This window comes from Aegilops tauschii, chromosome 3, assembly GCF_002575655.3.
Source record: "Aegilops tauschii subsp. strangulata cultivar AL8/78 chromosome 3, Aet v6.0, whole genome shotgun sequence".
Taxonomy (NCBI): Eukaryota; Viridiplantae; Streptophyta; class Magnoliopsida; order Poales; family Poaceae; genus Aegilops; species Aegilops tauschii.
The window spans coordinates 248,708,756-248,725,358 of NC_053037.3; the positions used below are offsets into that span (position 1 = coordinate 248,708,756).

The 16,603-nt window shown below is 45.3% G+C and overlaps 1 protein-coding gene across 1 annotated transcript; it reads left to right on the plus strand.

Moving 5' to 3' along the window:
* Positions 1-672: 672 nt before the first annotated feature.
* Positions 673-13,554, plus strand: LOC109775178 (chaperone protein dnaJ 15). The gene is made up of 12 exons (XM_020333932.4): positions 673-917; positions 984-1,128; positions 1,958-2,081; positions 3,445-3,527; positions 3,609-3,720; positions 3,791-3,895; positions 4,006-4,056; positions 4,570-4,659; positions 4,736-4,844; positions 4,919-5,067; positions 5,180-5,233; positions 13,128-13,554. Exons 2-12 carry the CDS (start codon positions 998-1,000, stop codon positions 13,344-13,346), a joined length of 1,227 nt encoding a protein of 408 aa, XP_020189521.1. The 5' UTR covers positions 673-917; positions 984-997; the 3' UTR covers positions 13,347-13,554.
* Positions 13,555-16,603: the final 3,049 nt, after the last annotated feature.

Here is a 16,603-nt window from a genome sequence, read left to right on the forward strand (position 1 = left end):
GGAAAGCACAAAAGGAGGAAACATAAGTGGTGAGAAACAGTTGACGCTGGCAAGGAGCGGAGAGAACGATGTCGGGCGAGGAAATCGGGCTCACGAGACATCCAATGTCTCTATCGGTAGGGAGGCTAGGAGGTGCAGAAATTTGTGAAGGCGTGGAGGGGCTAATGTCCAGGATGCCAATCTGGGTCGTTGGTTTCTGATCTGACAGCATGGGTCAACCTAGGTTGGCCTAGATAGGTCATCAGAGCAGTTGCCCCAACTACGTAGGCCCGACAAGCACGTGTGCGTAGTGACTATTTGACTGGTTTATCCAAATAGTTTTTTCCCAGATGGATATGAATATTAAAACCATGAGGAGGCTCTTTCAGAGGGTTACATCAGCATCGGGTGAAGATGGAAGCGCCATCTTCTTGAATGCAACTAGACACCTGCTCCATCTCTTTCTTCCCTACTGCCGCCGACGGATCCTTCCCCTTATCTTGCGTTCTTATGGTGGCATGACGATTGTGAGGAACGCACACACCGATGAAAAAGATGAAAAGAGACGAGGAAAGTAACGTGCCTAAATATTGGGTGCCCTCATTCTGGGCCTATCTATGCGTGTCACTATTAGTCAACGTGATTCAGAAAAGGATACCATGTAGACGTGTGTACCAGCCACCCAAATGAGGTGAACTGTCGTCCACTTTTGATTGAACAAATCAGGCGGTTTAGATTGTCAAATTGCTGTGGAAGACCCTAGGTTCACTTTTTTTTTTCGTTTTTAATTTTATAATAGTTAATGAAATCAGAAAAATAAAAATCAAGGCAACGGAAAGTCCCACTTGCGACCGATCCTTCTTTGCCCCTGTCTCATCGTCTTGCCGTCCCGTATCTTTTCTTAGGAGGCGGCGAGATCTGGCCGCATCCTCGCGCAGGTGAGGTCCACGATCTCACGCCGACTTTCTCTGATTTGGTTTGTGATTTGTTGTTCTGTGTGTTAGGGTATTGCTCCCTGATGGCATCCTCGGGGAAGATGGAGGGGCCGTCGGCGCCAGCGCTCCGACGGGACCCGTATGAGGTGCTCTCCGTATCAAGAGACTCCTCCGACCAGGAGATCAAGTCCGCCTACCGCAAGCTCGCGCTCAAGTTCGTGCTCGGCCCTCTGGTTCCCAGTTCATTCTTGGTCGTGCTGTTTAGATTGTGCTATGCAGAAGACGCGGCTTCATTTGTCATTAACGAAATTGCCTGGTTCTTGTCTGATTATGTTATCACGACGAGACATGACGGTGGTTCAGTTCATATTAAAAAAATAAATCCGTGCCTGGAAATAGAGGCTCTCTTCTCTTTAGTGAAGGGACACTCTTACACAAGTTACTTGTTCAGCACGTTGCTTCATACAGCAGGCAGAAAGAAGCATTTTCTGAGAATCACTAAACTTGTGTCATCCAATGCTGACCATTGCTGATTGGTGAAGTTTATGTCAACGTGGAAATGCACTACAATAATGATATTGTAGTTTCCGTTTGGTTTTATTTACAAGGAAACATAAGGACACATAGCGACCACAATGTTATGGATGCACTGCAAAGGATTTTATGTAAAACCATATGTTTCGTAGATTCATATATGGCCTTATGTGCTGTCTCCGGGACATCTCATTTGACCCTTTTTTATGTAGTACGTTCTTTATATAGTTGTGTAATCTCAAGTTTCATGGTAAATTCGAGGGACGATAGAAATCCTGGGATGCTAACAAAACTTTCCTTATGCTTGTCATCTATTTGGCATCCTCACTTTTTGCATACTCTTTAGTTTTTTCACTGTTACCACAAAATTAAGGCTTGATTGCCATAGATGCTTGATTTTGGAGAAATGCAGAGTTGAATAATATTTTTTGTCCTTTTCTCAATATTTGCATAGTGTGTTCCTTGGTCCTATCTAGGATGATTTTCATAGTTACTATTATATTTGACAGGTATCACCCGGACAAAAATGCTAGCAACCCAGAAGCATCAGAGCTGTTCAAAGAAGTTGCATATTCGTACAGTATCTTGTCAGATCCTGAGAAACGGAGGCAATATGATACTGCTGGTTTTGAGGTGCTGTTCTCACGCCGAATGCACCAGACTACATTCGAATAGCATTTTTCCGTCTGTGCATATTTTATTTTAACTGTAATGGTTCTGCATTCTATCACCTTTTCTCATAATATGGAGTTTGGCAAAAATCTAGATACTGAAATACCTGTTTGATTACTGGGTTTATATCCTCAATACTTCAAAGTTGGGTTTATTTGCTTTATTGAGATCAAAATTGTTCTTGAGTTGTCCTCCAGCATTTCATGGTAATTGAACTCCTTTGTCTAATATATTGAGTTTAGCAATCTTTTCTTTTCTTTAACTTTACAATTACTGCATATTTTTCTAGAGCTACACCAGAAAATATTTATTAGAGATGAAAAATTGGCCCTTTGGTAGCTTTGTACTTGGTTGACTGTAGGAAGAAACCCCTGGCCTACCATTCATCTTCTAACTATGTAGGGCTGGCTCTTCACTTCAGTGATACTGCAATTTCCAAACAACCAGAGATCCATCATTTAAATGTGATTTCTGACTGGGCTATGTCTACAAGCAGCATGGTGTTGAGGCCTAGTTTGGCAACACCGTATTCCTAGAAAACTACAAAAATACTTTTGCTCCCAAACGCATCCTGACTGTCTATTTTTTATTATGCGACCAGACATTTAATCCATTTATGCTGTAACAAGATGAATCTGTGTCGTCTGGTTACTCAAATACTGGGTGTTGCGTCGTAGAGAAACGTCTGGTGATCCATCAAAATTGCTGAAGGTGCAATGAGAGCCTCTATCGACCAGCAAGGAAGCATTTTCACTATTGAACTATAACTATCTGACTAAATCTTTATTTCTGGATAATTATGCAAGATTAGAGCCTCTGATTTTCCTTAGACAAGTTGAGACTCAGGGTGACATCATTAAAATGAAGTAATGCAGGATTACAGAAATAGAATTTGACACTGATGCTTATTTACTTATTATTTTGTGAAGGTGTGTTTGCTAAATCTCAGATATTTAGCATCTGAATATATCTCTTATTTGATGGAGAAAATAAGATTTACTCCCTCCATTAGTTTTTATAAGACGTTTCAGACAGTTTGATTTGTACTATTTTGAACAGTGTCTGAATGTCTAAAACGTCTTATATAAGTGAACAGAGGTAGTACTTGTTATGTCCCAAAATATAGGGCATATTATTTTGTGTGCGATCGGACATTTTAAACTTTGACCACTTAGGAACTATAAGGATTGGGCATATAAGAATAATATTGTTGTATTTGTCTTGCAAAATACTGCTTTTTTGTCACAGGTCCATTTGGGCTTTTGCTTATATACTGAGACGGAGGGAGTATAGGTTACATCTCTTGTTGTATTTTATTTCTCAGGCGTTGGAAAATGAAGGAATGGATATGGAGATTGATTTGTCCAATCTTGGAACTGTGAACACAATGTTTGCTGCACTTTTCAGGTGATTGCAGAATATAGTGAGAATTATTCTTCAGTGATGATTCAAGATTCCTAATAACCTGCTCTCTTATACTACTTTTAGCAAGCTCGGGGTTCCTATCAAGACGACGGTATCTCCTACTGTTCTTGAAGAAGCTATGAATGGAACAGTGACAGTGAGACCACTCCCAGTTGGGACATCAGCTATGGGAAAGGTTCTGCTGCTGACATTCTTGTGGTATTATTTATACGGGGGGTTGTAAAATGTCATTTTTGTGTGTGTAGGTTGAAAAGCAATCTGCTCATTTCTTTGGTGTGACAATAAGTGAAGAGCAAGCTCATTCAGGAATAGTAGTTAGAGCCACTTCAGTTGCACAAAGTAAATTTAAGGTACGAGTTTGATTCTTTCTTCATTTTCACTTGCATTGAAGCTTTGCTTGTTGTTTTCCGTGCGAGTATTGAGATACTATTCACTCTTAATTTTCCAATATTGTCTACAGCTTCTTTTCTTCGAACAAGAAATCAACGGAGGCTATGGACTAGCTCTACAGGTATGTCCTGCTTTATTCCATTTCCTGGTTGTCATTATTTGGCAATGGCATGCCATGGATTATATTCCAATGGCTTAATGGTGTAATCCTTATTATTATACCTGCTGTGCATGGTGTATTAACCTTGAGTAAGAGTTTGGAGAGCTCAAATTTCCACCATATTCACCAGTCCAACTTTTAAGATGTAGGTGGTGCTAAAAAAGCAAGTGCCACCATCCAAACCAACTTTTATCATGTTACTAATTTGCCAACCAAACCCAGACACCTTGTTTACTCCCTTATCTGGAATATACAATATTCCTCATCTTGTTTAAAACATTAGATTTTCTACGTTTCCTTGGGGAATGCTTCATACCGTTTCCTGTTACATCTCTATCTCCCATTTATCAGTCAAGCTTCTTAGCCACTCAATATTTGCTTGCTCAAATTACACTCATATCATTAAGGCTGTTGGGAAACTCTGGCTAGGGGTTGTGTCGTTGTGTTTAATAACATATCATTTGTTCTCTCCAGGAAGATAGTCAGAAGACTGGCAAGGTGACATCTGCAGGCATGTATTTCCTGCATTTTCAAGTCTACCGTATGGACTCGACAGTGAATGCGGTATGTATGCTGCATCTAGTGGCTTTAGTCTTTATGCTCCTTGTAACTAATTTGCAGAGTCGCTTTCGTACTACAGTTGGCAATGGCTAAAGATCCTGAGGCTGCATTCTTTAAAAGATTGGAAGGTCTCCAACCTTGCGAAGTCTCGACACTTAAACCTGGAACTCATATATTTGCTGTATATGGTACACATTCTTGATTTCTCTGTTTATATCTATGACATTTCTCTGTTCTGAGCTATCCTAATTGATATGTTCAGGTGACAATTTTTTCAAGCCAGCTAGCTATACAATTGAAGCAATGTGCGCAAAGAGTTACGAAGACACAACAGAGAGGCTAAAAGAAATAGAGGCTAAAATTCTGGAGAAAAGAAATGATCTGCGTCAATTCGAAACTGAGTACAGAAAAGTCTGTCAGAATATTTTCGTTCCCTCTTTGTTATGTGATAATAAATATAGCATAATATTAGATGTTCTTTTGCATTTCAAGGAAACATTGACAGAATGAAATGGCTATGCAGGCTTTGGCACAGTTTCAGGAAGCGACCGCCAGATATACACAAGAAAAAGAAGTGGTATTGCCCCCCGCCCCCCCTCTGAAGTTGCACTCTTTAATGTGGTGTTAAGAAAGAGACATTGTATTGTCGCTCTCTAATTGTACTATCAGAAAGTAGGTGTGGTGCGACACTTATTTTGACTAAGGCCCAATTTGCGGTTGATGAACCATGTTGTGCTGAACTTTATAGTATAATCTACTGTGAGAAAGTAGGTGCGGGAATATGCAAAATTTGGTTAGTCAGACAGTTTTTTTTCTTTTCAAAAAAGAAGGCTGGTCAAACAGTTGAATAGGAAAAATCTAGTCAGGCGAACAGCATCATAATCCACTGCCATGCCAAACAGAGCCAGACAGATGAAATCATGTGACACTCTTCTAGAATCTAGATAGAGGTATTAAGCTCACTTTCAGAAGAATGCCGCATTTTACTTGGTCCTGTTGTACCATGTTTGCTTTGACCTAGAAAACAAGTTAAATTAGGATTGGAACATGCGGCATCTGTAAGGTTCTCCCGAAAGCAATTCACATTGTTCTACTACAAAAAAGTAATATCTTTGCTAGGGGAAAAAGTTTGTATAACTATGTTGCCTTGGTGTTTTTAGCATTAATATGAGATGGCTTATTGTTTTGCACATATTTCTTGTTATGCTCTATAGCAATTTAAATGCTCACACTGAGGAAATATGCAACTTGTGTTCCCTGAGGCTATATATATGTAATATCCATGAGGCCATAGGGCGATAAATATATCCATGAGCCCATAGGCCGATATATACGCATGTACATGTGTGGTAGTATGCAAAAAAAAAAATCTTATGGAACGGGCATAATACACGGCCAATACGCGAAAGTATATATAACTCAATACCTTCACAACTCATGGTTAATCAACATCATTGAGTTTGGACACTAACATGCTTCGTGAAGAAATCCGCTGACTATGACTTCAAAGGCACATACTTCAGAGCAATCACCCAATAAGCATCGACACTAACTTGGTGAGCTCATGGTTCATAGCACCTGTATTGTATGACAAAAGAGGAGCAGGAGCTAGTGTAGTGATAGAAATACCAAAATCCTTAAGCAACCACTCTAGCCAAGTCACGACTGCTGACGAAAGAGCTATACCTCACAACTTAGCCTCTGCCTTTGAATAGGGAACTGTAGTTTGTTTCTTTCTCTTTCAGGCATTGAAAGATCTACCAGGAAAAACAAAGTAAGCATAACATGACCGATGATCTGAAAGATCTCTAGCCCAAGCAGCATCCGAGTAGGCCTGAAGTTGTAATGAATCGGAGCGTGGAAATAAAAGACGGTGAGAGATAGTCCCATGAAGATCTCGTTGAACCTGAAGGCGGCTGTAGTGTACCTGTAGTAAACCTGAGTGGGAGCAGAGACAAACTGACTCACATAGTGGAGACTAGACTACCAACAAAGATGTCGATAGCGCGTCGGATTAGACAAAAGGTGCACAATCAGAAGCTCTGAGATGGACCTTAAGCTCCATCGAATTCTACACTCATCATAGGAGCAGCACGGGCAACATCCTGAATGTACTTCTCTTGGTATATTAAGAAGCCATATGAGGTAGAAACCTCAATCCTGAGGAAGTAGCGAAGATGATAAAGACCAGACATAAGAAACTACACTAGCCTTCACAAAGGTCACCGCCATTCATTATCATGTTATCAACATATAGAAAAAGCGTCCGACAATGGGACGAAAGGTGGATAGAGAGAGGTAGGGTCATGACCACTCAGTGAAAAACCAGCAAGAATGACCACCGAGGTGAACCGCTCAAACCAGGCATGATGGGCTTGCTTAAGACTATAGAGAGCGACGAAAAGACGGCATGCCATGCCATCAAGAACAAAATATTGAAGTGGTGGTTGCATGCAGACCTCCTCACGCAACTCACCATTAAGGCATTCTTGACATCAAGTTGAGAGACATACTGGTTCGCGAACAAAAGCCACAGCAAGAAAGGTGCGAACAATTGTCATGTGGGCCATAATAGCAAATGTCACGACCATGCTCCTGCAGCATCACATGCTGCCATTTTGGATGAATAATAGCATCAGGAAAATCGTCTCGGGAAGAGCAGTGAAAGGATATCGAGGTCAATTGAATAGACGCTCAGGGGTGGTGGTGGTGGTGGATATAGTCCTATAAATATGTGTACTTCAAGTTTTAGGCTTTCCTAGTTGGCCCTTAGGAAATCCTGCACATGCAGGCAATCAAAGAGTGCAAAAGCGACAGTAAATCTTGCAAGACAATTATGAAGTTGAGTTAGAAGGATGCAAACACGGGTTGACTCGATATTGTATCCAAGGTTTGGATATTGGTGTTATCCTACTCGTGAGTGGGAGGTTCGAACCACAAAGGTTCTAAAACCACACAGGTCTCAACACCATCGCCCACAAAATGCATGCCCACCTATTCTACCATGGCTTTCATGAAGAAGCCTCATTCATGGTTGGTCTTCCATGGAGGTGATATCCGTACATTGTACAAACTATTGATTCCTTCACACAAAGCTTGGAGGTTCTCAAGTGAATTCTAATCGTCTAGGAGGTGCACACCCTCCCAAGAGTAACAAGCAAAACAGTCACGTGGACGAACACTTGAAAAGATCTTCAATCAAAAGCACTCAAGAACCCATAGGATCTCTCTCTCTCTCTCTCTCTCTCTAATGTAGGACCAAGCCCTAGTTTGTCCGATCTTCATGAATTGGAGGTGGATTTAGGGTGGATTCACGAAGAACACGGGGGAAATCCACAAGAAAATACAAGAGATAACACAAATTGGACAAGATCCACCAAGTATCCCTCAAATCACAAGCCAAGTGATGAATCTCAAGCATTCAACAACAAGAAAGGAAAGTAAGACACAAAGGTAGTTCTTTCCCAAGTCCTAGGACAAGGAGGGCGTGAATTCCATGAAGGAATCTACCCCACCAGTGGGGTCCTTGTACTCCTATGGAGTCATCCCCTCAAGAGGAGGTTTTCATCTCCATGAGAGGAGCCATCTCCATGAAGGAGTAATCCCACAAGGGGAGCTACATGAGCAAAGCTATATGGTTGGAGTTTTAATCTTAGCTAACCCTAAAATGGATGAGAGGGAGGGATATATATAGGTCCAAGGCATGAAGGGGTAAGTGAAAGGGTAAAGATACATGGGCTTTTCTCAAATTCTGCACACAGCCGCACTACCTGTCCGGTCATCTGGCCGGACTGTGCGATAGTGCAGTTTTTGCACCACCTCTTCGGTTGCTCTCTCTTCTTCCATCGCCGCTTCCACGCTCCCTCTTGGATGTTGTTGTTGTCCTCTTGTGCTCTCACTCAATAAGCGTGAAGCTCTCTCAAACCTATACATGTACGGGGTGGGGGGAGGGTCAACTAGTATACCATCCAAGAGAGAACCAAGTAGACACGCATAGAGGATATAACTCACCTTAGTATATGTGACGCGCGTGTCACTTGGTGACGGAGCCAAGTCCATGGTGATGACACTAGGGCGTCCGGCACCACTCTCCCTCACACAAAGATAAGCTTGAAGTAGAGAGAGATGAACACAAGAGAAGGGCTTCAAGAAAGGGAGGAGCTTGGTCTTTAAAGATTCAATGAAGTAGCTTGGAATCACCCAACAATTTCCTTTCAACTCTGCCTTGGATGCACAAAAGGCTTGGATATGATTTGGCTTGGAATGGCTTGTAACTTTCTCTCACAACCAAGGGGGTGTGGGGGATTATTTACAGTGCAGGCACAAATCTGTCCGGCCTAGAAGTCCCGGAGGAAAAATTTCAGAACTACTGGACTTGTTCGAAATTCGAATGGCCAGAAGGGAAAAACATGTTCCTGGAAGTGCACGATACCTCGGAGGTACCGACTGTCAATTAAGCTTCTCAAAAGTCCAGTTGTTCAGAAGTACCGAGCAGAGAAAACAAGGAGGCACTGGTGTCACGCTAACCATGGCCTACTCCAGCCAAACATATCTTCAGTGCTTTCCAAGTCTTAGTTTGGTGAGTTGAGATTTTGTTTAGATCTAGACAAGCCTTCCTATCTTATGATTTGTTAGCTTTCTTTATTTGCAAGTAAGTATTGGCCGTGTTTAGAATTAGGACTAGTTGATTTGGTTTCTATCTTTAGTTGCCTGGCTGCTATATAAGCTAGGGAGTAACTCGTGTCATGGGTATTAGAGAAATAAAACAGATAAAAGGAGAGTTTTACCTCCAGAAATTATCTGGCCCCCAAGGCATCGCTGTGCCCAAGCCTAAACTCACATGCCCTCCCATCATCCATGACTATCCCTTCCATAACCTAGGTCGTGACAACTTGGTATTAGACGTACTGATCCTCAGCCACCTCTCCTCCCCCATGGCCACCATTGCGAAGATACCAAGTTTCTAGATGAGAAGCTCCCCACTCACCAAAAGGATCTTTTCGATGAACTGAGGGGCAACGCCTTTAAGAAATTTGAAAAGGACATTGAAGAGCTCAAGGAGCAGGCAACAACCAGCCGGCTGGCCATTGCCCGCCTGGAGAAGAGCGACCAGTCAACCCTTCACCATGGAGGAGCACATGCGTGGAATGAACGGCCACAATACAGTCACTCACATGCCGTGGACATCGACGAGTGGAAGCCCAAATCTGACAAGTTGGAATTCCCCACCTTTGAGAAGAGCGACTAGTCAGCACACACATGAAAAGAATGGCAACAACAACAGTCACTCGCATGTTGAGGACATCAACAAGTGGAAAACCCAAATTCCACATGCTGGAATTCCCCACCTTTGATGGCTTAGAAGATACACTGCCCTATCTCACTTATGTTGATCAATTTTTTTATTAGCAGGGCACACCGGAAAGCGACAAGGTGTGGATTGCATCATATCAATTGTTAAGGCGGGCGTCACTATGGTACAAACGTCTCAAGGGTTCACATGGCGCACATTCTTATGGGAGTTCTGCTCATTACTCAAGTGGTGTTTTGGGCCTAATGTTCGGAACACCCTAAAGTCTGGGACACTGAGCTCTAGACAATTAAGAACCTTTGGCAAATTAGTTGATGACTATGGGTAGTAGTTTTTGACTCGTGTGTAGGTGCGATGGACTTACAAAGGTGCCCTAGGTGGAGCTATTCGTGGTTGGTCTTCAGGTCAATCCAAACCGACGTCCAGCTCATGTACCCGGTGATACTAGAGGATGTCATGGATCATGCACGCGTGTACAAGGAGCATGACGCAATAGAAGACAACAAGAAAGGTCTCGTGCCGAAGGGCATTGAGGGAGGCATCATGTCATCTACTCTAGAACTTGTGGCTCCTCCCAAGCCTAGGTGTTGCCCAGCAAGCGGCACCTTCTGCGGCTCACTTGCTGAGATGGATGAACGGTGTGCCAAGGGTCTTTGCGACAAGTGTGACGACAAGTACACCCCTGACCATCGCTGTAAGCATCTTTATGATTGCTGGGATGCTTCGGAAGAGAAGGCGACTGATCTACTGGACACAAGTATCGGTTCCTAAAGCTTCTTGGGTGGGAAGTTCTTTCAAGCTCGAGGTTGAGCTGCTTGTTGAAGGGGGGAATGATGTCATGCCAGCCATGGTCTACTTTAGCCGGATAGGTCTTTAGTGCTTTCCAATTCGAGTTAGTTTGGTCAGTTCGGATTCTGCTTAGATCTAGATAAGCCTTCCTTTCTTAGAACTTGTTAGCTTTCTTTATTTGCAAGCATTGGCCATTGTTTAGAAGCAGGAGTCCTAATTGATTCAGTTTCTATCTTTAGTTGCTTGGCTGCTATATATGCTATATAAGCCCAGGGAGTACTCGTGTAATGGGTATTGAAGAATAGATATAGAAAAGGGGATGTTTACCTCCAGAACAGATCTGTCCCCCAAGGCGTCAGGACGCCCAAGCCTAAAATCCCTTGCCCTCGCCCTCCTATCACCAACGACTATCCTCTTCATAACCTAGGCCGTGACAACTGCACCAAAAAGGTCTCTTTTTTGCGAAGATAGAACTGGCTCAGTACAGCAGAAAACAAAGCCTCAAAGATACTGGGGTCGGCATAGCTGTTCTCTAAGGGAAATGCGGCAGAAAACACTTAAATCCCAACTCAGCGGTGCCAGATGGATAAATCCCAATTCAGAGGTGCCACATGGATTTAGCTTGGAAGTACTGGGCCTATACTGAGACTTTGATGCCGCAGCAAACCGTAAAGGCTCGGAAGTGACGGGAAAGGTTATGATGCTCAAAGGTATTGAAGCTAACTAATAGAGATGGTCTCAAATAAAACATAGGTTGTCAGTACTGGAGAAAGATTGTTGGCAGCTCCGACGCTACTAGGAAACAAGGTGAACGGCAGAACCACGCAGAGCTTCCGTGCAACAATCCATAGTAGAACAGTGTCAAAAGTTGAGACTGACCCGACAACCAGAGCCAATAACCTGACACCAGAAAGGAGCTGCTTGGAAAGTTGAGGAACATGAGACATGGAATGAACATGAAAAGGCGAAGTGCTAAGAGTGCCTCCACTATCTATTGGAAGGGGAGTACCATCACTAGTAAGGACATAATAGGAGAAACGAGAGGTCGAATGAAGGACAAAGTGGATTATCACAAGTCATATGATAAGATGGGGTCTCGTGTCAAGAATGCACGGGGATGTTGGGATGTACTCCCTCCGTTCCAAATTACTCGTCGTGGTTTTAGTTCAAATTTGAACTAAAACCACGACGAGTAATTTGGAACGGAGGGAGTACCTGACTTTGTAGAAGGTGGTCTCTCGGTGCCAGAAGATTCAGTAACAAAACCTATCGATGGAGAACGAGAAGCAACAAGCAGACACGTAAGTCGCTCAATTGAAGAGGCCGAGGTAGAAGCACCTAGCGATAGAGAACCGAAGTAGCAAGCAGGTGTCTAAGTCGTGCAATCTCATGCTGATTGACACAACTGAAGTGGTCAACGTAGCATCATCGGGAGAAGAGCTGCCACCACCACCCGTGGAAGTTGCTAAAGGAGGCTCTGTAGCACAGTAATCAATGCCTACCGAAGCCGCTGGAGGATGCGATCTAGAGTTGCTACCACCATGTGTAGATTTTGGCGGAGGCTATGTTGCAGGCGGGCAAGCACGAAGCACCAAGGGGAGGCATATGTGAGACAGGGCACGACCGTAGTTGCACGAGCACCATAGGAGCAGCAGCCACGAACACTGCCTGCCCCAAGAGAAGATCGATCAACACTTTGCACAACATCAGGCAAGCCAATAAAAGCACCCAGTAAGGACACAGCGTAGTCACCAGCGGATCCTCCGACGACCAACAGCCACACACGCTAGCAAGCAAACGACTTTTGACCAAGCTGCATGCCCACCACTGCAAGGAGACGACCGGCATGACAACAACAGCCCATACTGGCATGGAGAGTAACCTGATCTAGACCTGGAGAGGTCAGATCTGAGCTGGCCTGGACCACAGCCAGTGCGTCCCACCTGTGACAAAATCAGATGACCACAGACCACGCAGCCGCAAGGCTAAAGAGGCACCCAGCAAACACGGCTAGACGATGGGTTTATGGTGCAGGGGAACCCAGGGAGCATGCAGGAGCCGGCAGGGCCGGGCAAGAAGCGACGGATGCGAATTGGGGAGAAGCGCTGGAGAGACCCACCGCCACCATTGGCTGGCCGGCGGCTTCGTCGAGGGGGAAGGAACAACAGAAATGAGGTTTTGTTGGCCGAGGATTTCGCCTCTAGTATTGTCCGAGAGCGACATGGGAGGCATACGATTGGAATCAAAACAAATAGTGACATATGTGTTGTTATAATTACTAGAGTTGATCTTGAATACTGCAAATAATTTATTGTGACATTCAGTACGAAAATTTGATATGCATGTTGCTAAAGATCTGTGGTCTCTGCAGGTTGATGATATGTTGAGAGAAAGGGATGACATCCATTCTTCGTTCACGACCGAACGAACTATCACGAGCTCTCTCGGAGCTGGTAGCAGCAGCAGTAGATATCCAGTTGAGCAAAACAAAACTGAGAGTCCGGAGAACGGTAACATAGATAGCAGGGACAAATCGAGTAAAAAGAAGTGGTTTAATCTAAATCTTAATAGATCTGACAAGAGAGCCTGAGCAATTTATTTTCATCAATGTCAGCATCGGCACATCCACTGTTGTACATTACATAAGCTCAATTGTATTTGTGCCTTCTGAGCTGTACTCTTGGCGATTCTTGTTCTTTTTCTTCTAGCATAGCAGTTTTGAGTAAAATCGTGTACCATCAACTATTCTTCTTCCTCCACTTGAGGTACGTTTGCCTGGTGTCACAATTTCCTTTTTCTATCCCCATTGTTAATCATCCTGGGACAGCATATTATGTTAAACCATGTTGCAACGTTGCAGTGTCTGTAGCTGCCGTAGTCTTTAGGATCTTCGACGCCACGGCTTGGGTGCCTATTCTCTAGGTCGCCCGGTGAGCAACCTCTCTTGGCTTTCCGACAGGCCAAGGATCTCCCGATTTGGAAGGTGTGGACCATGTTACGTTTATGATCAGGGTAAGGGTTATGGTAATTAGTGTGGGCCCCCCTCGGCCCCCCTAAAATCAGGGGGGTGGGGGGCAGATTATATGGAGATTATTGGGTGGGCTTTGCACGTCTTGGCACTTCTTAGCGGTATGTGGTGGGCCCCCAGCGTGATACCAGGAATTTGTCGAAGGATCGAAGGACGCTTTGTTCGGATCGATTCGACCGCTCCAGCGAGCGATCGCGAAGGAGCTTTTCCGAATGTTACATATGTAACACTACGATTAAGGGAAGAATTATTCTCCCTAACTTGGTAACAGACGCCTCATGGCCGAACTCTGCCTATGGTTCCGCCGTCGGTTCGGTCAGCTCTCCTAACGAACTTCTCTACCATTGCTTCTGTTGTTGAAGCGGCCACGATACCTGCTGTCCATGTTGGTACTACTGCCTCTCTTTCCTTGACACTCCACTCCTGCCCCCGCTAGTTTTTGCCCTGGCACACTACCCCACCACCAATCATTTCAGCTCGCCGCCCCATCCTCGCTACCTGATCCTCATTGACCACATCACAAATTACATTCAATTAGGGCATCTTCACATCACCGTTCCGCCGTCGGTTCGGTCAGCTCTCCTAACGAACTTCTCTGCCATTGCTTCTGTTGTTGAAGCGGCCACGATACCTGTCCATGTTGGTACTAGTGCCTCTCTTTCCTTGACACTCCACTCCTGCCCCCGCTAGTTTTCGCCCTGGCACACTACCCCACCACCAATCATTTCAGCTCGCCGCCCCATCCTCGCCGCCTGATCCTCATTGACCACATCACAAATTACATCCAATTAAGGCATCTTCACATCACAAACTACATCCAATTGGGGCATTTCCTACGTGGATTCTCAAAATGTTCGGACGTGTCCGGACGATGCAAGCCATCCAATGAGGTGCCCCATCGGTATGCGGACGCGCCTGATGTGTTCGAAATCACTCAAATCCGACGCAGTGGGAGGTTTTGTGGGAGTTTGGACGTCTCCCATGTACGCGCGTGAGCGCGACGTCCCACCCAAAACTATCTTTGCCCGAAACCCCTCTCCGCATGAAGGGGTTGTCGCGCATCATGCTGGTCAGGCTGTTGGAGAGAAGACGCGACCTCACGATATTAATGCCGGTCAAAGCGAGCTGCGCTGCTTCAATGTCGACGCAACTGAGGGAGTCCTGGACTAAGGGGTCCTCGGGCGTCCGGCCTGTTAGCCATGGGCCGGACCGATGGGCTGTGAAGACATGAAGGCCGAAGACTATACCCGTGTCCGGACTGGACTCTACTTGGCGTGGAAGCCAAGCTTGGCGACCGACTATGAAGATTCCCTTTGATGTAACCGACTCCATGTAACCCTAGATCTCTCCGGTGTCTATATAAACCGGAGAGAGTAGTCCGGATAGGGATACTCATTACCATATTCACATAGGCTAGGCTTCTAGGGTTTAGCCATTATGATCTCGTGGTAGATCAACTCTTATAACACTCATATTCATCAAGATCAATCAAGCAGAAAGTAGGGTATTACCTCCATAGAGAGGGTCCGAACCTGGGTAAACACCGTGTCCCCCGTCTCCTGTTACCATCGATCCTAGACGCACAGTTCGGGACCCCCTACCCGAGATACGCCGGTTTTGACACCGACATTGGTACTTTCATTGAGAGTTCCACCGTGCTGTCCACAAAAGGTTTGATGGCCCCTTCAATCGTCGATAATGACGCTGTCCAAGGAAAAACCTTCCTCCCCGGACAGATTTTTGTGTTCGGCGGCTTCGTACTACGGGCCAACTCGCTTGGCCGCCTGGAGCAGATCGATAGCTACGCCCCTGGCCACCAGGTCAGATTCGGAAGGTTGAACTACGTCGCGGATGCCCGTGGAGACTTGATCTTCAATGGGTTTGAGACCGCAGCGATCGCTCCCCCTCTCCCCGATGAACATGACTTAAATCTGTCATCAGATTACATCCAGGAGATGATTCCTGTTGCTACAACGGCTTCAGAACCGAAGCAGATCGTGCCCTCCGAGGCCACAAAGTCCGCGATGTTGGAGCTGCACACGAACTTGACATCCTGCAATGTTTGCGTCAATGGAACTCCGGACTCGTCTTCGGCTATACGTTCCGGATCAGGTGCGCCTGCGGACACCGAGCTGGATCGGTTATCGATTTTCGAATTTAGCGCCGCAGACATCTTCCAGCATTCACCTTTGGGTGACATACTAAACTCTTTAAAGAACTTGTCCTTGGAGGAAGACACATAGCCGAACTATGTTCGGTTCGAGCTAGAGGCGGATGACGAGGAATTTTGCTTCCCACCCGCCACCCACTTCATAGCCACCGTCGATGACTTAACCGACGTGCTTGACTATGGTTCCGAAGACATCGACGGTATGGACGACGATGCCGACAAGGAGCAAGGCCAAGACCCGCCATTTACTGGATGTTGGACGGCCATCTCTTCGTACGACGTGTACATGGTTGATACACCTAAAGGATCTGGCGACGACAAAGAAGAGCCAGACGCGAATAAACCCTCTGAGACGCAGTCCAAGCGCCGACGCCCCAAACGCCGCTCTAAGCCTCGTCGCTCAAAAGATAGCAACACTGGCACTGGAGAAAACAGTACTCCGGGCGATGCCGAAAACAACGAAGACCCTGTTGGAGCTACATCCGAACAGGAGGAACATGACAACAGGCAAGACAACCCTGATGAACAGGCCATAGAAGATGACTCGGAGGACGATAGTTACCGCTCCAAGGACTCAAATCTCTCTATCGCGCCCTGGAGCTGTTGCTGCGCCTTGCCAACCCGGGCCTCGTGCTTCTCGCGCGAGGCG